The sequence below is a fragment of the Balaenoptera borealis genome (assembly GCF_965194805.1).
Source record: "Balaenoptera borealis genome assembly, chromosome: 5".
In the NCBI taxonomy this organism is placed as follows: domain Eukaryota; kingdom Metazoa; phylum Chordata; class Mammalia; order Artiodactyla; family Balaenopteridae; genus Balaenoptera; species Balaenoptera borealis.
The window spans coordinates 109,778,510-109,800,815 of NC_138862.1; the positions used below are offsets into that span (position 1 = coordinate 109,778,510).

A 22,306-nucleotide genomic window follows, 5' to 3' on the forward strand; every position below is an offset into this window, starting at 1 on the left:
ACTATCAAAACTAAAAACAGTGACGTCCTTTCATCTGCATTTCTGAATCAGTGGTCATAATAAGGAAATATTAGTCTCTGTCAATATGCCTCTTACACGGTCCTCTGGCACAAATCACAAGATGACCTCAAATGATTTGAAACTTAAGTAGAAAGTCTTTGGAAAGAAATGTAATCTTGTCTCAGCAAGAGTCCAGATTCCTTTCTGACTTCCTGGCAATGGCCTAGAAAAGACTGTCTAGTTAATTGTGATAAATTCACCTCATTTCTTTCTCAATGTGAGACAAAGTTCAAACCACTGATTGGTGAGCTGTTTCAGAAAAACGGAGATAGAAAATTGACCTCCCATTTATTGTGGCAGTGATAGTAGGTACCAAATAGTGTGGGTGTGAGGCTTAAATAGATAAAGCAGCTATACTTTGCACAGTGCCGGGCCCACGTTCATCAGCGGTTACCATGATTCTTCTTTTTATCACCATCATCATAATCATCATCATCGTTATTGTCATCACTGAGTGTCTGCCGTATACCAGGCCCATGTTAAAATATTAAAGGCAGAATCACATCCATTTGTATAGTTTTGTAATCTCTGGGGAGATACTTAGCCATTAAAAATTCATGATACAGTTATTCTTCAAGGAAAAGGTTTTAAGTCCACCATATTACAGGTTGTTGAGAAAGAATTTATTAATCAAATATTCTAGAAAACAGGCTACCAAAGTAATCTCATTAAGAATATTCAACCTGAATATCAATAGATATAGGGAAATATTAAATATAATGTTAATAAAAGTCAATACAAATGTGGAACAAGAAATAGAGACACATCTTAAATCAGAAAAGAATCTCTTCTGAATCGTTAACCAAGTCTTGGATCTGATGCACGCCAGAGTTTGCACCTTCCTGACTTCACCAGCAGATGTTGCTGTGAAGTAGAATAAGGCCTGCACAGTTATAAGCATCCATGGGCCGAACTCTTGAGAATAACTTAGCCACAATGGAAGGGAATCTTTATACTTATTTGTTTGTATTTTTGTTTGTTTGCTTATTTTTTATTTAATCCACTGGGAACAACTTGAAAAACATTTTTATGATAACTGTTTCATTTCAAAAATTATTTTAGGGTTTATAAAGTACTTTTAGATACATTATTTCTTGTTATATCATTTTCATAATACCCCTTCAGCAAGGTAGGTAAGTCCTGTTTTCCCCAGTTTCTTGGCGAATTTGAGATTCATAAAGATTAGTTAGCAGGCCTGACATTTTATAGTTAGTGGGTAATGGTGCTAGGATTTGAATGTTGTGTTTCTGACCCCAAGCCCAGCAAGCTTTCTTCTATACTCCAGATTTATAAAACCGAATGCAAGGGTCAGCAATCTGAGTTTTCAAGTTCACTGAATCCAGGAATATATAAGTGAACACATACAATTACTTTGACCAAGATTTTAAACTTTTTGAGTGCCCTTTCTTTCTTCCTTCCTTCCTTCCTGTCTTTTTATTTTTGGCTGCGTTGGGTCTTCATAGCTGCGCGTGGGCTTTCTCTAGTTGCGTCGAGTGGGGGCTACTCTTCGTTGCGGTGCACGGGCTTATTGCGGTGGCTTCTCTTGTTGTGGAGCACAGGCTCTAGGCGCACGGGCTTCAGTAGTTGTGGCACCCGGGCTTCAGAAGTTGTGGCGCATCAGCTTAGTTGCTCTGCGACATGTGGGATCTTCCCGGACCAGGGCTCGAACCCATGTCCCCTGCATTGACAGGCGGATTCTTAACCACTGCACCACCAGGGAAGTCTTTGAGTGCTATTTCTTAGTGGCTAAAATACAGTTCTAGAAACATTTGGCCTTAGTAAGCTTCTCAAAGAAGAGCTTTCTAATATAAAATTTAAGAAGAGATGAAATAAAAATCAATTATAGTTTCTTCTTTGTTTGCGAATCTATTTATTAAAGTGAAGTTAGTTGAGTAATTGCAAATACCTAGCTCTAAAATTCTGTAATATATACTTAACAGTCAACTGTTCTGGATATATTTTAAAGGAATTAATACTTAATTAAAAGCCAACTCACATTGCAATAGACAAGGAAAATATATCAACTCTATCTTGTTCAGATACTATCCCTGCAAAAAAGTTGCTCTACTTACATACATATGTAGGTACTAGAGTGACAAAGTGTCACAGTTTGCCGAGGACTGAAGGATTTCCTGGAACAGGGGACTTTCAGTACTAAAGCTGGGTTGGTCCTAGGCAAACCAGGACAGTTTGTCACTCTAGCACACATACATAATATTTTATATTTTGTACATGTAATGTATTATATATTAGTTATACGTGTATTTTTTCCTCTGAATAAATTGAGCCATCTTGCACAATTCTTTTACTGTGCTATAATATGATGAAGCCCTCAGTAACCATCCTGGTGAGTGAAACTCTTTGCCAATGTGCTAGACTAAGCCAGCACGCTGATATTTCTCTTTAGATTATTTTATCACTATTTTACACATTTCTTCCTCCTTTTGCTGACACTATGTATTCTAAAACTCATTAAATGCTATTAGTGTAAAGAAAAGAGTCAGATAGCCAGCTTCCTGAGACTGTAAAGTGTATTTTGTACATATAGTCTATGAGTATTTTGAGGGAATAAAGTGCTTGGTCTTTTTTATTAAAAAGAAAAATTGCTCTACTGGATCAGGATTAGATTAAGTAGTCAACCAGTAGTGGATTGAAGAAGATAAAGGTGTATTTTGTTGTTGTTGTTGTGTTAAAGAAGTTCAGGGACAGGCAGCCTAGGGCTGGCAAGACAGCTTCATAATATTAAAGGCCCAAGCTCATTCTATATTGTTATGCTAAATCTCTTGACCTAAGATGGTTGCTGAAATTCCAGCCGTTATTACCATATTCCCATCAGTCAGAAGGAGGAAGGGAAAGGGAATCACATTTCGTTATTTCACCATCAGCCAGAACATAGTCATTTGGCCACATCTAGCTGCAATTGATGCTGGAAAATAGAGACTTTAGAGTGGCCATACATACCATTAAAACCAGAATTCTGTTACTTAGGAAAAGAGGGAAAATAGATATCAGGGAACAATTAGAAGTCCCTAGAACACTTATCCAGATTTACTGCTGTGGCAGATGTAATTTCTACTTTAGTAACTCAAGGGTTACTTTCCTTTTTTCAATTTGTTTCTTCTCTGCCTTCAACATGTAATTCCTGTTAAACATTAAAAGTTCCCTTACATTTAACTCTATCTGCATATGAATTTGCATATCTCTTGGCCAGCATCATCTTGGGTCTCTTGAACAGATGTAATTCATGCTGAAATGTGAAAAGGAATTGAAAGCATGCCTAACTCTCAGCTGAAGGTTAGGTCAAGTATTTCCTCCTTCAGCTCAGCATTCAGAGTCATAGACAGTGGCTAAACAAGGACTTGCATATGGCCACTGTGCCTGCAGCCTTGAATTATGTAATCTCCAAGTGTCTGAGACTGACCTGTGACCTCAAAACTGGGAAGGATTTTCTTTGAGACACTTCACCCTGGCTTTGTGGGTCTCACGAGTAGGGTGAAGCTGTATTGATACCATGAGTATATCTTCAAAGATTCCTAGATTTATAGAATTTCACTGGACACTAAGAGTTTAACCCCCTCCTTTTACTGAGAAGTTCCAGAGGAGTTAAGTAACTTGTCTAAGGACCACGCTAGTTAGTTACAAAATGTGGTTTGATAATTACTCCTGGCTCCCTTCTCCAAACCTCATGAACAGGAGATGACCTGTGGTTGTTCAGGTCCTACCTTTAGGCGGACACATTATCACTGTGGTTCTGCCACACTTCCTACTGATGTTCAGACGTGGCTTTGTGGTTCTTCTGTCAGCCCTTGCTTGCATAGCCTCTACAGGAGGAGAACATTAGTGTGGTAGAGAGTTATCTCCCCATCTACAGGATGAAGGGACTTGACTGTCCTCTCCTTTATGCATAAGAGAATGGGATGTGTATTAAGGGCAGAAGTCATTGTTTCTTTTCCAGATTTTTAGATCTCCCCAATAACAGTCCTAAACCATCTCTGGCAGGTATCATGTGAATCTGAGGAACTCTGAATATAATTCATTTTTTTCCCCTGTATACATGGGACAGAAAGTTGTATATGCTCATAGCATCATCAAATTGGAAGGAATCATTATTTCTTCAATTCCTTGATTTCTCAGTTGAGAAAACTAAACCCCAGAGAGATGAATTGACTTAGCCAAGATCATATTTCTTGCCTATGATTTATAGGAAGCCAGTGCTTAAAACAACTCTATAGTTTGTTTCTAACAATAGTAACTATTACTATTTACATAATAGATTAGTATCTGAAAACTAATTGCCTGCTTTAGATTAAAAAAAAAAGGTGGATTTGCTCCCAAACATTTTAAATTTATAATTAGATGACATGGACTAGTTTTATAAAATATTTTATTTACAGTAGAGATTTACAAAAATAGTCTCAATAAAATTAATACAAAACCATTTTACAATATAACTTATATAACTATCTCCTCAAAAAAGTGACATTATAACACACACTACATTTGTATTTGTTAAGTCACATGGTAGTATAAATATGTTCTATCATCATTTTTTCATAATAAGGTATGTACCAATAACAATGAACAGTGGACAACAAATGTTATTTTATTATTCTTCCAATGTAAAATTCATCTCTGGCCAAAACAAAATTAGCCAAAGAAAAGTAAAACAGTTGTCCTTCTGTTCAACCATACAGTCTTTTTTCATTATTTGAGAGTTTATCTGACAAAGACACAGCATTAATCTGAAAGCACATGGCATAAAGTCTAGTAACAATATCCCCAAAAGCCTTCTCCAATGTCTCCCCTTCGACTATTTATTCAGTGTTTTGCCAAGATAAATAAAGATTGATCTCAACTCTCTCCTTCATTAGTCTCAAGTGTTCTTAATAATGAATTCAGGTTTTTAGACCTTCCCAAGTGGCATATGCTTAAAATGTGAGTTTCTTTCTTTGGCTTTAAGTAGAGTTTCACCACACTTAAGAAACGTACTGCGCTCCTCCGTGGGGCTGAATCTCCGTGACTGCCCACCCAACCACGTTGCCCCGGATGTGACAGGACTCTGCTCCTCCGGTCTTTCTTATGTCTTCATTACTAAGAACACGATCCCAGATGTTGAAGCCCGTGAGTCTGCCAGAAAAGGCTAATGTCTCATCAAAGCCACCACCCACACAGCAGCCGTTCTTTTCTTGGCCAACCTGCAGGATTCCTCCCTCGGGAACAACGTGACCCGTGGCCATGTCGACAGTGGCGGCCACCAGGTCACCATTTACCCACAAGGCCACGTGCCCTTTCTCTGAATTCCAGGTGCTGCACAGATGGGTCCACGTTCCCAGGGAAATCACAGTATCGGTGACCAGTCTGTTTTCCTCTCCACCCACCACAAGGACGATGGACTGATAGCTGAGGTACAGCTGGATCTCATATGGATTCCTCTTTGTGCCATAGGAAAACAGGACAGTTTTGTTTAACACATCTGTGGCTTTGACCCAAATGCAGGCACTGAAAGCCTCAAGTTTCATTGGTGTTGCTGGATGCACGCTTGCAAAAATCTTCTTGGAACGCATGGGGAATAAAATCGCTGTTTCACAACCTAGAGTAGCAAGGAAGTAAGAATATGAAAGAAAATACAGATTCATTCTGAAATGATTCTGGCAGTTAGGTATTTTAGGATGGGCCTTTTAATGACTACAGTTAAAAACTATATGCAGCAATATGTTATGACTTGAGGGGTCCAAGTATAATCTCTATAGAGCAAAGAAAACAGGAATAAGGAAAATCAACTGTCTCATTCAGAAGCATGTAAATGGAAAAGAAGGCACACAGAGAAATGGTAAAATTGGGTTTGAACTTGGGCACTCTGGCTGCAGGAACCACACCCTTAACCAGCACGCTGCATTGCCTCTTAGTGGTAGAAGAACCCCTGGATTTGGCTAAAAGAGCTGGAATTCAGTTTGTTTTACTACTAGTAAGCTGTGTAGCTTTCGATGAGCCCCACAATCTCTCCAGGCTTTATAGTTATCTGTCAAAGGCTCTTCCATTCTCCTTGTAATATTCTGCAAGTCTGTAAAGAAGAAGCATGTAGCAGTCGAGAAGAGCTCTGTGGACCAAAGATATGCTTAAAAATTCTTACTCTGGGGCTTCCCTGGTGGCGCAGTGGTTGAGAATCTGCCTGCTAATGCAGGGGACACGGTTTCGAGCCCTGGTCTGGGAAGATCCCACATGCCGCGGAGCAACTAGGCCCGTGAGCCACAACTACTGAGCCTGCGTGTCTGGAGCCTGTGCTCCGCAAAAAGAGAGGCTGCGATAGTGAGAGGCCCGCGCACCGTGATGAAGAGTGGCCCCCGCTTGCTGCAGCTAGAGGAAGCCCTCGCACAGAAACGAAGACCCAACACAGCCAAATAAATAAATAAATAAATAAATAATAATTAAAAGGTGCTAATAATTAAAAAAAAAAAAAAATTCTTACTCTGTCCACATGCTTATAAATGCTATGTAAGCTGTAACAGAAAACCTTTAAGGAAGAGTGAATTCTTCCAAGGGGTCGGATAGAGTATATATTTCTGCTAATACGCACTTAGAAGGAGACTTTCAAACTTGGGGGTTGGGAACTCAGTAAATTCCCACCTCTGTCCATCTCCAGGTCACATGGCCAGTCAGGGAGCTGCAGATGCTGAAGTGAAGACCTTTTAGATGTCTCTAGGAAATAATGTGCTAAAACCTTTAACAAGTGAGCTCTGCCTTGTGCTAACCTCATATATGTATAAAAGACCATATAAAGAAAGAATTTTTTAAAATCTAAATTAGGGCTAGGTATTCACTTTATAACTACCTAAAGAAGATTTACCGTAAGATAGCTTTAAAAAGCAAACTCTCAGAGCTTTAAAAGACTAACTGGTGAATAGACAGAACTTACAGGAACCAAATATCCATGCAAAGTGTGGTAAACTAAGCTAACTGCCTACAAGTGGCTGAGGGCTAGGCTCCATCCTAAGAATAAAAATTAAGCAGATGGACCTTATCCTTTAGAAATAGAGAAGATATTGAGGTTCAGAAAATCCTAGAAAAATAACTGTCATACTAAAGCACAAAATTGGTCCTGTCATACTTTGGTATTAACTTTTTCACTGAATAATTTGAATTTCTGAAGATTTTTTAAAATTAATTTTTAATGAGGTGTTGATTCTTTTTTCAAATGAAATTGGTAGGTACATGCTTTTCTAGCTGTGTTGTTTAAATCAATCAAAGATCATGGAACAAAAGATCACCATATGCATGGGCATTTGACATATTCTCTGTTATGTTTCAGTCGTGTTCAGAGAGGGTGCCAACTACAATCTCATGAACTGATTTCCTGTTTAAATAAGCCCAGGCAGTTAGGATTGCATTCCAAAGCCTTCCTTGATTGCCTCTCAGAGACCCAGCTTCCCCTGTCGGCTGCACTAGTTATGTGAGCTCATGGAGTAGAACTGCATGTTGGCAAGTTTTTTTGTGGCTTCTTTTGGGGGCCAGTGATTGAGGCTCTTGATATGTCTTTAAAATGTCAGAAACTCTCTCATGAAATGGCTTTTAACTAATAGGTTTTTCTGATTATATTATCAAAGACCAGACAGAATTAAAACCAGGTTCTTAAGAGGCTGACAACAGAATGATTAGGAATCCCTTAGGAGCCAAGCTGGCAGGAAACCAAGAGAGGAGAAATCAAAGCATGTGGGTAAAAGTATTAGTGGAGGATGTATTGTAATAAGAAATTAACATTTTTGAATTCAGAAATACATCCCTCTTCTGCTCTAACTAGTATGCAGAGGTGGAGGTGAAACAGCGTAATTCTTCAGTTTTCCTGGTATGTGATATGTACAATGATTTTACATGGTTTGCAAAAGACAAGAAATTTCATCCATTAAAACAGCTAAAGAATTATAATTTGTCTTCTTGTCACTTACATTGAGGATCTATTGTATATTTGATTTTATGATTTTTCCTCCCTCTGAAGCCCTACTTAATATTTTTAAAAATATGCTCTGTACTGACAGTCCTCAATTATTTAGGAAAGACTCATATTCTGGTATGGTTTCTGCAATCTTAAATGAAACATGCTCTCGCACATGCATGATTCTTCTCCTACCCCATCCAATAAGAGTTGCTTTATTGGACATAAAGAAAGGATGGTGCTTTTTGTAATTGTTTTCTGTTCATAAGATGCTCAGGAAAAGTGTAAGTCATATTTTCTTACATAGGACACAGATTTTCTAATGTAACCCACAATTGTTACATCACCATTTCTTAGAAATTTTGACTTACAAAGGAGTGTTACTTGGCTCCAAATCTACTCTGTATTTTCTTGAACCGTCTTTAAAATGTATTATTTCGGGCCCACATGTGTTTGAAAATTCACTTAGTATTACATGGGACTTCGACAGGTTGCATCTGGTTTGAACTGCCTCTCCCCTCTTTCACTCTGATCCTCCACATCCCTGGGGTACCACCTGGATACCAATTGGCTCGTACCTCTTACTGTCGCTCTTTGGATCCCTCAGCCGCTGGTTTATTCCAAACCTCACACCCTGGACCTCACTCTGGCGCTCATTTCACAGACCCGAGGGCTGGGGGTACCCCTTGGGAGATCAGATTCAGCCTCAAGTCTTTTGTTTGAAACTGGCAGGGAGGAGGGGCCAGCCCAGGGATTGGAAAACGTTCCTAAAAATTAGGCTGGGCCCTGAAATAGCGCGGGGAACCAGAGTTCCCCTAAAGAGAGAAACCGGCTAAAATTAGACGAAGTGGAAATCCCTAACGGAGGGAAGCTGACACCGAGAGAGATCACGGTTATAACCGGCCAATAGAGCTCCTGTAACGCCTGGTCGGATCGGGTGTCAGTCTGGGGCCCCTTGACGTCTATTTCAAGACTGGGATGGTTACGTGCACATCTATCCTCTGGGTTCCTCGGGACTGGAGACTACTTTTGAAAGCAATTTTCCCGCCTTGTATGGTGTGTCTGAGCTCTGTGACCATGCATGGAGAAACAGAGGGGGTGTGTGTGTGTGTGTTTCCTCCCACTAAAGCACCCCCTAGAGGGTTGGCTGACTCGGCTTCCCGCAACTCGCGCTCCGAGAACGAAGCCGCGTGGGGGTCCCCGCCCGGCCCAGCGTCCTCACCTGCTGGCAGCCAGCGTCCTGCCACCCAGCCCTGCACAGCGCGGAGGTCGGCCTGCGTCTGCCGCAGCTCCTGGAGCACTGCGCCAAGGGCCTGCCCCGCCTCCTCCTGCGGCTGCAGCGCCCCGGCTTCCTCCAGGCGCGCCAGCCTGCGGCTCGCGTCGCGGCTCGCCTGCAGCAGCTCGTCCAGCGCCCGGGCCAGCCTGGCCTCGGCGGGGGCCACCGGCGCGCACGGCCTCGCCAGGCTGCCCGCCAGCCGGCCCAGCTCGGCCCGCAGCTTCTGCAGCTCACCCCGGAGGACGTCGTCGGTGGCCTGCAGCAGCATGCCCTCCCGCATCTGCGAGTTCTCCAGCATGATGAAGAGCTTGTCCCACTCGGAGTTCTCCTGACTGCAGTCGCACGGCGTAGCTAGAGCACGGGACACACACGCGTTACCGACCCGCCCAGGCCCTCCTCGGGTGTGCTTTGTAAAATGCCGACCTCCCTCGGTGGTCCCAAGTACTCATCCCCAGTACCCCCCTTTCCTTTCAGGATACCTGCAAAAAACAGCATGTAAATATCTCGAGTATGACAGAAACCATGCAAGTTTATATGAAGTTGAACTCTTATGAAATTGCCGTTCATGGAGCTCAAAGCGAGAATATCGGCGATTTCATACAGTTTGACCCATTATGTATCTCTGACAGAAGTAACTTTTTGAAACCTCTCCCTTTCCTAACGTGCTTTTCTCTTTTGCAAAACAAACTAATTTTGTTGCTTATTTCATTGGCTACAAAATATATGTATAATACTTAGACCCAAAGAGGTGGATATGTAATTAGGGTTAGCAGAGAAACAGTTAAAATGAACTTACGGTCCTCAGTGGGATGGAGTCCATTGTCTATTTCATTGTCCAGATTCACATACATGAGCTCATATTCATCCGAGTTCTCGGCCGACACTGCAGACCAGAGAGCACAAAACAGAATCACAGGGAGATGCATTGCTGAAGAGACAAAGTTCTTCCCACAGACGGCGGGAGGGGATGAGACAAGAGGCTCTCAAGTTGAGTGGAGAAGGAGCGGAGGAGAGTGAGAGGCAGGAGCTGAGAGCCCTTAATAAATGCTGGGGAAAGTCTGAATGGGGATGAATGAGTAATGCCAGTGGCACTGCGTTCACGGGAGTTCCCCTGAATGGGGGGGGGGGGGGGGAGGGGGGGGGAGGGCGAAGGAGACGTGGGGAGTTGCACAATAGTAAACCACAAAGGTTTACACTGCAGTCAGATTAATTGGAAGAGGGTCAGAGGGGAAAGAGGTGGGGAGACTGGGCTAGGACTGTCTCCCCCTGGGGATTAGCTGTTGTAACTTGAATTGGTAGCACTGAAGGATGAGAGGGAGGGGAGGGGTATTAGGGGGAGAAATAATTCAGCAGGCATAGAGGTGTGAAAGCAAGAGCATCATTTCAGCATTTTGTGTGCACTCTCATTGTTTCACAACCTTTATGTATAGAAAACTTTTTTTCACTTTTCTTTGTACACAGCTTTACAGGTCTAAACTGTGAAAGTTACTCTGATTTCAAGAGAAACCAACACAGTAAAAATTTGTATGGCTCTAGAAGGCAAATCCATTCCAAGTTATTCCACCTTTAATCCTTCTGGAGTTGCAACTATACTTTTATAAATGGACTTTCTAACGACAAACACAGCAAAACTGGTAAACCTAAAATGAGAAGGAGCTGGGGAAAAGGAATTAACTGATTTTAGGTATGTTTCTTTTCATAACCTGAAATTATGTGGATATATTATTTCAGTAGGCTTAGAGTCAAAGATCATGTTTCTAAAGTAAATTTAGAGATTCCTGCTTCTGCCAATATATGGAGATCTATATAAGCTGAAAACTCTGGTGAAAAAAAAACCTAGAAATGTGTTTACATTAGAATAATAATAAAAACTTTAAATGTACAAATAAGCTTCCAATAAAGTAAGGAAAATATCCAGAGGCCCAAGAGAGGGAACCAAAAACAGACCAGTAAGCCCAAGAGCTGATGCTAGGCCCCCTCCCCCCAGGGGAGGTGAAGGGGTGGACATGTTATCCGTTCTGTGATAACCAAGTGTTAATCGCCATATGGAACAAGGCTTAGGCCATGGTGAGGAGTTACCTATTGGATTTCAGTTGGTCTCTGCCCTAGCACAAGAAAGTGAGAAGTAAGCATAGCTCTCTTTGACTGAACTCTACAGGGTCTCTGAGAGTTTGTGACTTTGGGCCTGCCCTCATACATGTTCCAGATTCAAATGTATACTATCTGACACAGTAAAAATAAATTCATAATAAAAAATATTTAAACATATGAGGAAACAATCCACCATAAATGAGAACCAACAGAAACCAAAAGGGATTAGACACCCCTCCCTCAAGAATTTCATTTATTTAAAATATCAGCTAGAAACTAGAAAATAAGTGTGTTGAAAGTGATTTAAGATCTACAAGAAGGAATTGGAAACATGAAAAAAGAAAAAGACACTGATTTTTTTTAAAGAATTAAATATAACTTCTAGAATTAAAAAAAAGTTAATTGAAATTTTTTAAAAATTCAAGGAATGGATTAAATGACAAATTAGGCTGAAGCTGAAGAGAATATTAAGGAACTGGAAGAAAGAGCTAAGAAAGTAATTCTAAAATCCTTTCATTGTTCAAGACAGGAAAATTAATTTTTCTTTGTTAGTTCAAGAATGTTTATCTTTTAAAGGACAGCCACCAAAACCAAAAAGAAATAAAATGTCCAAATAGAAGGAATAGAGTGAATTAAAAAAAAAAAACAAAAAAACTTAACCTATTCAATAGGAAGTAGGTAGGGAAGAAAAACATACACAGAGCAAGATAAGTAAAAAGCACAATGTAACATAAAAATAAATCCAAATATACCAGTAATCACTATAAATATCAATGAAACAAACTTTCAGTTAAGAGACAAATGTTTGTCAGGTAGAAATATTTTTTAAGTCCAGCTATAAGTCACTTACAAGAGTCACACATAAAACATAGGAATCTAGAAATCTCGAAAACAAAAAAATTTAGAAGTGGTGAGAGAATATACCAAACAAGGGCAATTCGAAAAAGCTAGCATAGTTGTATTAATATCAGTCAAAAGTAGACTTTAAAGCAAAGAGAGCAATTAAATTATGATGAAATGCTTTACCAGGAAGATATCTCAGAACTATCTGGTACTTTCAAAAAAATATGCCAAATATTGACAGACTTATAAGAAGAAATTGACAAATCTATAATCATAAAGATAGATTTTAACATACTTCTCATAACTGATAGGTTCACTTCTGTCATAACTGATCATTCAAATGCCAAAAAAACTGTGAAAGGATACAGAAATTTAAACTACATAATTTAAATTTTGATATGATGAAATATATGGAACATTGCTCAGAAGGTTTGATAAGCAAGTTCTACCAAGCAAGGAACACATAATCCCCATTTTATATAAACAGCCTCTGAGAATAGAGTGTGCAGGAATGCACTAAATTCTTTTTATATGTCTAGTAAGTATGATACTAAAAAGAGACGAGGTCAGTACAAGAAAGGAAAACTGCAAGTCAGTCTCATTTAAGGATATAGATGTAAAAGCTCTAAATGAAGTATTAGCCAAAATCCAGCAATCTAGGCATTAAAATGCATCATAACCAAGCTGAGTGTATTCTAAGAGTGCAAGATTGATTAAACATTAGAATATTCATTAATTTACTACAATAACAAGTTAAAGGAGAAATCATATGGTCATGTGGACAGGTGCAGGAAAATCGTTTAATAAAATTCAACACTCATTCATATTCAAACTAGGAAAAAGACAGGAGCTTAAACTGATAAAATGTAAATACCAAAAATGTATAGAAACATGTACATACATTATGATGAATCCTTAGAAACATACTCTTTAAAGACAGGAATAACAAAACGATACCAGTGGACACTGGTTCTATTCATCAAAGTGTTTGAGGTCCCAGCTGGTAAAGTAGGACAAAAAAAGAAATGTAAGGAATAAGGATGGAAAGAAACGAAGTTGTCATCAGTTATTATAAGTTGATTATCTATATACAGAAAATCTAAGAGACTCTAAAGACAGTTTATTAACAAAAGAACTAAACTTTTGCTGGATGAAAGGTCAATGTACAAAAATCAGTTGCTTTCTTAATACAGCACATAAATAGAAAATATCTTTAAAAGACCAAAAACTTGCACTACAATAGCAACAACAAATATGGAATACCTAGGAATCTATTTAATAAAAGATATATAAGGCACAGCTAATATCACAAAACTTTGAAAGACATAAAAAAATTACATAGAAGAATATATCAAGTTCTTGAATAAGAAGACTCAGTTTCACAGAGATGTCAATTATTCCAAATTAGTCTATATATTCAATATATATATATATATATTCAGTATTCAGTATTCAATGTGAAGAAAAAAATTCTAGTTTTTCAAGGAAGTTGACAAACTAATGGTAAAATTTATATAAAGTAGAGGAATTTGAAGTAGAAGATGAAGAAATTTGCCCTGTGAGATATAATGATTTATTATAAAGTTATTGTAATGAAGAAAATATATAATTGGTGAAGGTATGACAAATAACCAGAAACAGATCCAGATACATGGGAAACTTTATATATGAAAGAGGTATTACAAATCAGAAGGGAAACAGTTGGCCACTCAATAAATTGACCTGGGACAATTGTTTATATACACACAAATATATATTTATAATTAGATCCCTTCCTCATATGTACAAAAAGTAAAATCCAGATGGATTAAAGACAAACATAAAAACAAAATCATAGGACTTCCCTGGTGGCGCAATGGTTAAGAATCCGCCTGCCAATGCAGGGGACACCGGTTCGAGCCCTGGTCTAGGAAGATCCCACGTGCCGCGGAGCAACTAAGCCCGTGCGCCACAACTACTGAGCCTGCACTCTAGAGCCTGAGAGCCACAACTACTGAAGCCTGTGCGCCTAGAGCCCGTGCTCTGCAACAAGAGAAGCCACTGCAATGAGAAGCACGTGCATTGCAACGAAGAGTAGCCCCCGCTCGCGGCAACTAGAGAAAGCCTGCACGCAGCGACAAAGACGCAACGCAGCCAAATAAATAAATAAAATAAATTTTTTAAAAAATCATAATGCTTTTAGGAGAATATATAGTAGAATATTTTTATGAACATATTCATTATATTAGGGAAAAATTTCTCAATAACAAAATCTTTATAAACCATAAAATAAAAAATTTAAAAATCAACTCCATTAGGATTGCAACTTTAAAACTAATAGACCAAATATTAGTGTCCAGAATAAATAAGAAACTTCTACAAATCAATAAGAAAACACAAACATCCCAATCGAAAATAGGCAAAGGACATGAATGGCCAAATCACAGCAGAGGAAATGACCTGAAAACATATAAAAATGGTGCTCAGCCTTACAAGTGATTAAATAAATGAAAATTAAAACAAAAAATGAGGTATCATCTTAAACCCCATCAGATTGGCAAAAACCGATGTCTGTCAAGACCAAGTGTTGGCAACAGAAACATTCATGCTCCTGGTGGGTATGTAAATTGTTATAATCGTGGTGGTAGGCAGAAAAATGAACCCTTCCCCAAAGATATCCACGTCTTAATCCCCATGACCTGTGAACACGTTGTGTTTCATTGCACAGAAGATGGAATTAAGGTTACCATATAGGGAGATAATCCTAGATTATCCAGATGGACCCAGTGTCATCACAAGGGTGCTTAAGTGGAAGAGAGGCAGAAGAGAGAAGCAGAGGAAGAGGTGTAGTGACCGAAGCAGGGTCAAAGAGTTGCTCTGTAGCTGACTTTGAAGATGGAGGAAGGAGACCCCAAAGCAAGGAATGCTGGTGGTCTCCAGAAGCTAGAAAAGCCAAGAAACGGTTCCTTCCTACAACCTCCAGGAAGGATCCCAGGCCTTCCAGTACCTGGATTTTAGCCCAGTGGGACTCATGCCAGACTTTTGTATTATGGAAATATAAGATAATAAATTTGTGTTATTTTGGGCCACAGTTTTTGTCAATTTCTTATGGCAGCTATAGAAAACTACTACAACCACGTTACAAAGAAATTTTGGAATATCTAGAAACTTAACTCCCAGGGAAAAACCCACTGCTTTGCTACTTAATTATGTGGTCCAGGAACCATCAACATCACCTGAGAGCCTGTTAGAAATTCACATTCTCAGGCTCTACCTCCAATCTGTTGAATCAGTATCTGTGTTTTAACAAGTTGCCCCGGTGGTTTCTTAGCACATTAAGCTCAGAATCAGTACCCAAGGGAATATCTCCCATTTATGCACAAAGAAATAGGTCTAAAAATTGCAGCACTATTGGTGAAAGCAAATGATAACAATAATAATAACAATAATAAAAATCTTCCAACCATGAAGTATATGAATAAATTGTTGCATATTTATACAATACAATACCATACAGCTGTGAGAATAAATGAAGGAGAACTTCTTGGATATAAAACTTCAACACAATGTTGGATGAGAAAAAAATATGTTGCACAAAGATATGTACAATATACTATTGATATAAGATTTTAAAGCATGCAAAGAACAGTGTAAATGCTTATTGATATATACACATGCAATTGAAGTGTAAAAACATTCATGAAGATGGTAAATACCAATTTCAGGTTGGTGGTTGCCTCTGGGGAGAAAAGGAAGTGAGTGGGGTGGGAAGCAATTATGGTACAAGGTTAAGTTTTGGTAAAGCTGGTTGGTAGGCACACCAGTGGTCCTTATATTTTTGCCTATATTTGTCTAATGGCTTGAAATATTTCATAATGAAGAAGAATATATTAGCTTATGAATGAAATTTATAGGGTCTCTACAACGAAGTGTCTTCATCAGTTTCAAATTTTTTAAAAAGCCCTTATTTATCTTTGTATTCTTTGATCGAAATCCAAGTCAGCTAAAGATGACTAATCTGGGTTTTCCCTCTTCAGGGGTCCCAGGACCTTTAATGAGTATTGTTCCTGTCTTCAATTACAATGACAGTTCCATTTATTGTGACCTTTTTCAGCAGTTAATCAGTATGTCTACATAGCTAAGTTCTATGAGCTAATGTGCTTTGTAGAGATTGGGCATGACATTGACAATTCCTGATCCTTTAAGAAAAAGCTGTTAGTAAAATTAGTAAAAATAAACAAAAAACAAACAAAATAAAACAATGTTTTTCACATTTTAAAAAAAAACCCTGAATATTTCCAATACCTTGGAGTCTGTGGGCATATGACTAAAATCTGTTTGAGACTAATTCTATGAGCCATGTGTGGAAAAAGCAATTCTTATTATTTATCGTCACCGAGATATATTCACCATGACCCAGGATCACCCTTTCATTAAATTTGGTCATAGATATTCTGAAAATTCTGGCCTTCTTTTCTTAATCCTCATATCTAAATGTCCCCACCATTTAATAAGGGTCTACACATGTATAATCACTGCTTATTTGATTCTTTCTGTGTAAGTCTTCTATATACAGAGCCAAATTTAAAGTAAATAGAAGCAAGAAAATTCTTGTTCGAGAAATCCCTAGAAACAAATTCTGAGACATTTAAGTTCTTGAGAGGATTTTTCGAAAAAATCCATACCATAAAATGATAAGCAGATGTTTCCCATATGTTGTTTGCTGATGAGTCCCTGCAAACCTTACGTCATATTTTTTCTTCAGGTTCCGCCATTTTAAACCCAGTTGTCCATACAAGTCTTTGAGGCAGATCACCTGTGACAAACAACCTGAGTCTAAACTTCCCTTGAAATAGTGCAGAAATTGAGGATCTAGATTTGCATTGCTACTTTTCTAACTAGTCGTAAAAATAAGGCATAGTTTCCATATATCAGTTGTCTGAATCATGCCTCCGTATCTCTCAGGAACATGAAGACATTCCTCTGCCCTTTTATTTTTTTTTAGTTCAGTTTCATTTAGATTCATGCTTATGTCACTGCTTAGTTTTCATTTAAACGGCATCCAAATGTTGTTTCTCGTCAGGAATTCTTTATTGAAACTGTTTCCTTCTCAAGGGTGTCGTCTGGTTACTGTCAAATCTTCTTTTCCCCACGGTGCATTACTCAGGAAAAATTTTCATTAGATAATAATGCTGATCATATCATAAAGTATTCCCTTTTATGAAAACTGTTTAAATAATGATTTAGGGGCTTCCCTGGTGGTGCAGTGGTTGAGAATCTGCCTGCCAATGCAGAGGACACGGGTTCGAGCCCTGGTCTGGGAAGATCCCACGTGCCGCGGAGCAACTAGGCCCGTGAGCCACAATTACTGAGCCTGCGCGTCTGGAGCCCGTGCTCCGCAACAAGAGAGGCCGCGACAGTGAGAGGCCTGTGCACCGCGAAGAAGAGTGGCCCCCGCTCTCCGCAAGTAGAGAAAGCCCTCACACAGAAACGAAGACCCAACACAGCCATAAATAAATAAGTAAATAAGTAAATAAATAAAATAATAATAATGATTTAGTGATTTTTCAGAATAAGGTACCATGTTATTTTTAGCAGAGGATTTGGCCATTAGTCTGTGCTATTTAATATGTGAGGAAGTCCAAAATTTGTTGCATTGATAATAATGGTATTTTATGGCTCATGGGCTGATAAAGTCATCATTTCTGTGATTATTCCTTCAACAGGTAATGCCATGTTGTTGAGGGTGTTACCTGCTGTGTACGATAAGCAGCCTCAGCCCATTAACAGACACCTGACAGAACTCCTAGCCTTGATGTCTCAGCTGGAACAACCAGAACAGTACCATCTTTTACGGCTTTTGCATGTAGCTGCAAAGAGGAAGCAACCGGAGGTAAAATTTACATTATATACGTGATGGTTCACACAACTGGGTGTGTTTCTGGGTATATGGACAGGATGTATTCTTCAGCTTTCCTCTCTCATGTATCTGTGCATGCTCTCCTTTACATGAAAGCACTCATTCACTTTTTCTAGAATCATAAAAGTGAGGAGGTAGTGGCAGAAGTTGGATACTGTCTTAGTGTTCTCTAGAGAAACAGAAGCAATAGAATGAATCTATCAATCAATCTATCTATCTGTACATACATACATACATACATATTTATCATGAGGAATTAGAGTTGGCTTATGCAATTATGAGGCTAAAAAGTCCCACAATCTGCCGTCTGCAAGCCGAGGACCCAGGAGAGCGAGTGATGTAGTTCCAGTCCAAGGACCTGAGGACCAGAGGGCTGAGGATGTAAGTCCCAGCCTGAGGCCCGGGGAAGACTGATGTCCCAGCTCAAGCAGTCATATGCAGGCCTTCAACAAATTAGATGTGGTTCACTCACACTGGAGAGGGCAATCTGCTTTCTCATTCTACTGATTTAGATGCCAGTGTCATCTGGAAACACCCTCACAGACATACCCAGAGTAATGTTAAACCAAATATCTGGGCACCCTCTGACTCAGTGAAGCTGACACATGAAATTAACCACCACAAGTACAGTAATACAAACACAACAAATGTGCAAATCTGTAGCCATTGCAGGACAGCTTTAATGAAAGGTCAGTGTGGTCGTGCAGTCGTAGGAATCTACGGTTTCTCAGATAGGGCCAAGGGGAAGACCTACACATGCCTTGACTTACGGGGAAATCAGACTGTAGTGAGAGCAAAGGCTCACTTTCTAGATAGCAAATTACTTGTTCTTTCGATTCAAGTAAAAGATTGTAATAATTAGGATGCTTGTGATTATCAGTAACCAAACAGCCAACCCACACTGGTTTAAACAATAAAAGGAATTTATTAGCACATGCGATGGAGAAAAACCTTCAGATGAGACTTGATCAGGGGCTCAAATATGTGAGCAGAACAGCTTCTGTATCTCCATTTCTCAGATTTTTGATTTCTCGGTGTTGGCTTTCATTTTCTGTAGGATTTCTCCTTGTGTGCTCCGGATAGGGCCAGGGGTTCTCTAAGCAGTATGCTTTCCTACAACATCCAAACCAAAGTCCTGATAGTCTCTGTTTCAGACACATGCTCTACCCCTGAAGCTTCTCCTGAACACTGAGGATACTCACATAGAAACTAGAGGCTGCCAGGAAGGAGGAAGTAGAATTGGATTCTGGAGGGCACCAAGACATGTGCACAGTACAGATTAATGGTCAGACAAGGTTATATATGGCTGCATCTTTGCTCCATTTTCCTGATAATATCAATATCCACCACTTGAAAAACCAGTCAACACTAAGGTGAAGACTGGAACATTTGGATTCAACATCAAAATTCAAAGAAAGGCATGCAAGAATGGTCATATGCATAATTAACCACAATAGACTGTAAGCTCCTCGTGGTAAGGCATGATTTCTTCTTTTCCTTTGTATCCCACATCTTGGTACAGTATCTGAGAGCACTCAGTAAACATTCATAAAACTAAACTAAACAGGGTGATAAGTGCTCCACGAAAGGTATAAACGGGGGGCAGGGGGCAGTGAGTTCTACCTTAGGGGAAAATAGGTGCCATGAAGACCCACAAAGGGAGTGGCATCAGGCAAGATGTTGAAGTTTTATGTCAGGTGGAGCAGAGGGGCAAAGGATCTTCAGGAAGTGGGGACTGGGCTGGGAGACCTGGACACTGGAGAGCAGGCTTGAGCCCCACCCCCAGAGGTTTCCGTTCAATAGGTCTAGGATGGGGTCCCCGATTCTGCCCTTTCACAAGTTCCCAGGTGATGTTGCCCCTGCTGCGTCAGGGACCACACTTTGAGCAGTAAGGCTAGAAGTCAGGCAGAGGACTGGGCACCTCTCTGTTACCTGGTATGCATCTTCGCTTTTGCCCTTAGAATAATATATTGTCACTATTTTTTCCACGTCCGTCTCTCCCAGTGCACCTTAAACTCCTTGAGGATCAAAGAGTGTGTCTGCATATTTGTATGAACTCCCTAGCATGGTGCTGGGCACCTAATAGGGTTTCAATAAAACGTCGTTGAATCTGGAAATGAATAAATGAACAAAAGAGACCAAAGAGAGTGAAGACCATGAAGAACAAAGAAAAAGATGTGTGTGGCCTCCAGAGGGGGAAAGTGGCTCAACAGGGTCAAGATCTAGGGAGTTAAAGGAGATTGGAGATGGGAATTGACCTTGGATTTGGTAGCTGGGGACTCACTAGTGACCCACGAGAGGCAGTGGTCTGTGGGGTGAAGTGGGGAGCGGCAGGCATCCATTACGGATTGTGTGTGGAAGGGAAGGGTAGGAAATGACCGCACGAGTGTGGGAGTTTAGGGGAAATAAGGAGGGTGTAACAATATCCAGTAAGAATAAAGTGATTGAAGATGTGGGAGAAAATATTAGATACAATAAGGTGCTAGAGGAAGTCTGGGAGTGAATTCCAGAGCACAGATGGAGAAACGAATTTCAGAAAGGATTAAGGACAGAAAGGATGGGCAAAGCTACAACAGAGTTTGGGCTGGGCAGGGAGTGGAGTTGAGGGATTGCTGGGTCACCTAAAAGAAGGCTCAGAGTGAGGGGGGCACAGACAGGATGGTGTATTCGTTTCCTGTGCTGCTGTAACATTACCACAAATGTAGTGATTTAAAACAACACAAATTTATTACCTTACAGTTCTGGAGGTCACAAGTCTAAAATGGGTCAACAGGCTTGCATTCCTTCTGGAGAATCTAGAGGAGAATACGTTTCCTTGTGCTTTCCAGCTCCAAGAGGCTGGCTCATGGCCTGCATCACTCTCATCTCTGCTTGACTCTCCTTTTTCCCTCTTCCAAGGTCCTTGTGAGTACATTGGGGCCACCCAGATGATCCAGGATTATCTCTCCATCGCAAGACCCTTAACTTAATCACATTTACAAAGTCCCTTCTGTGTGGAAGGGAGCATTTTCACAGGTTCTGGGGATTAGGGTGTGGACATCTTTGGGAAGTCATTATTCTGCCTACCACAGATAGAGACTGGGGACCAGGTGATATGGGGAATAGGGAGAGGTGACTAACAGGCCAAACCTAGTTTCATAAAGGAGGTGGCTGGCATGCCATTTGATCTGCAGCCTGAGAGCAAAAGCAAAACAAACACAGTTCTTGGAAAGGCAGGTTCAATAAAAGTTCGAGGGGGATTTGGATAGAATAAGCTAATTCAACTTATTTCCCATAGGGTAAAGGATGGGCATAAAGGTAAATGAAACCAGGAGGAGGCTCACTTATAGGAAGGGGGAGGGGAAAGGCCTTGGAGTCACCTGACCCAAAAAGGTAGGGGCTAAGAATGAGGGTGGCACCATGTGTGGCGTTCAGAGAGGTCCTGTCAGACCTCTGGTTACAGGCCTTCAATGGCTGTCCAGAGACTCGGGAAAGGGCTTATGAGGCCATTTAAAACCAGGCCCCTGACTGTTGCCTGGCCTCCTAGGGTCACTTTAAGCCTTACACCTTGAACAACTCTACAGTCTTAGGGACCACAGGTGGGCATTCTCTATCAGGGCACTGAGTTTTTACATATATGCTACGTTCTCCATCTGGAATGTTCTTTCCTAACCAGAACCACCCTTTCTGGGCCGACAGTTGCTTAGATGTTGCCTTCTTGCCAGTAGTCCTCTCTGACTCCTTTCTTCTGCCTAATCCCTGACATAGCAAATTTCACACTGTCATGAATTTGTCTCTGCTGGTCTCTCTCCCTCTGGATCACCTTGGCTGTGATGAAAATGCTTGAGACACAAGGACCACCGTATCCACCACTGTGTCCCCAGTGCCTGGCATAGTACCTGGCACACAGAAGTCTCTCCACGAATATTTCTTAAGACAGATGAGTTAGTATTAGTGCCTAAATTTGCAGAGGATTTTACCATTCACAAAGGACTTTTGTTTTAACATCTAATATCTCATTTAATCCTACCAATAACTCTATGATGTGTTATTTTTTTCTCCATTTTACACCAGTCAAAATGGATGCTTTGTTGCAAACGGAGTGTAACCTTTAAAAATTGTATAAAAATGAAAAATAAATTAATCAATTAAAATCAGAAAAAAAAAAGAAAAAGGAATGTTTTGAGAGGTTATCTTGCCCCCATCGCACAAGTAGTAAGCCGTAAGTGAC

At 40.1% G+C, this 22,306-nt stretch overlaps 2 protein-coding genes across 7 annotated transcripts in view; one reads left to right on the forward strand and one right to left on the reverse strand.

The window, feature by feature from the left end:
• The window catches only part of VEPH1 (ventricular zone expressed PH domain containing 1), a 144,388-nt gene that overhangs the window by 54,031 nt on the left and 68,051 nt on the right, over nt 1–22,306 (forward strand). For all 6 annotated transcript variants that reach the window (XM_082394381.1, XM_082394379.1, XM_082394383.1 and 3 more), the window contains exon 5: nt 17,903–18,069. In XM_082394381.1, the coding sequence (XP_082250507.1) occupies nt 17,903–18,069 (167 nt within the window). The remainder of the gene's footprint in view (nt 1–17,902; nt 18,070–22,306) is intronic.
• On the reverse strand, nt 4,428–10,319 carry PTX3 (pentraxin 3). The gene is made up of 3 exons (XM_082394424.1): nt 10,060–10,319; nt 9,210–9,614; nt 4,428–5,650 (listed from the first exon to the last, which is right to left on the reverse strand). The coding sequence occupies exons 1-3, from the start codon at nt 10,187–10,189 to the stop codon at nt 5,037–5,039; spliced, it is 1,149 nt and encodes a 382-aa protein (XP_082250550.1). The 5' UTR covers nt 10,190–10,319; the 3' UTR covers nt 4,428–5,036.

Coding starts and splice junctions, on each gene's coding strand:
- PTX3 (XM_082394424.1), bottom strand. CDS start 10,189: ATGCATCTCCCTGTGATTCTGTTTTGTGCTCTCTGGTCTGCAGTGTCG. Junction 9,615..10,059: donor ACTCCATCCCACTGAGGACC/GTAAGTTCATTT, acceptor CCCGTGCTCTAG/CTACGCCGTGCGACTGCAGT. Junction 5,651..9,209: donor AGGACGCTGGCTGCCAGCAG/GTGAGGACGCTG, acceptor TTGCTACTCTAG/GTTGTGAAACAGCGATTTTA.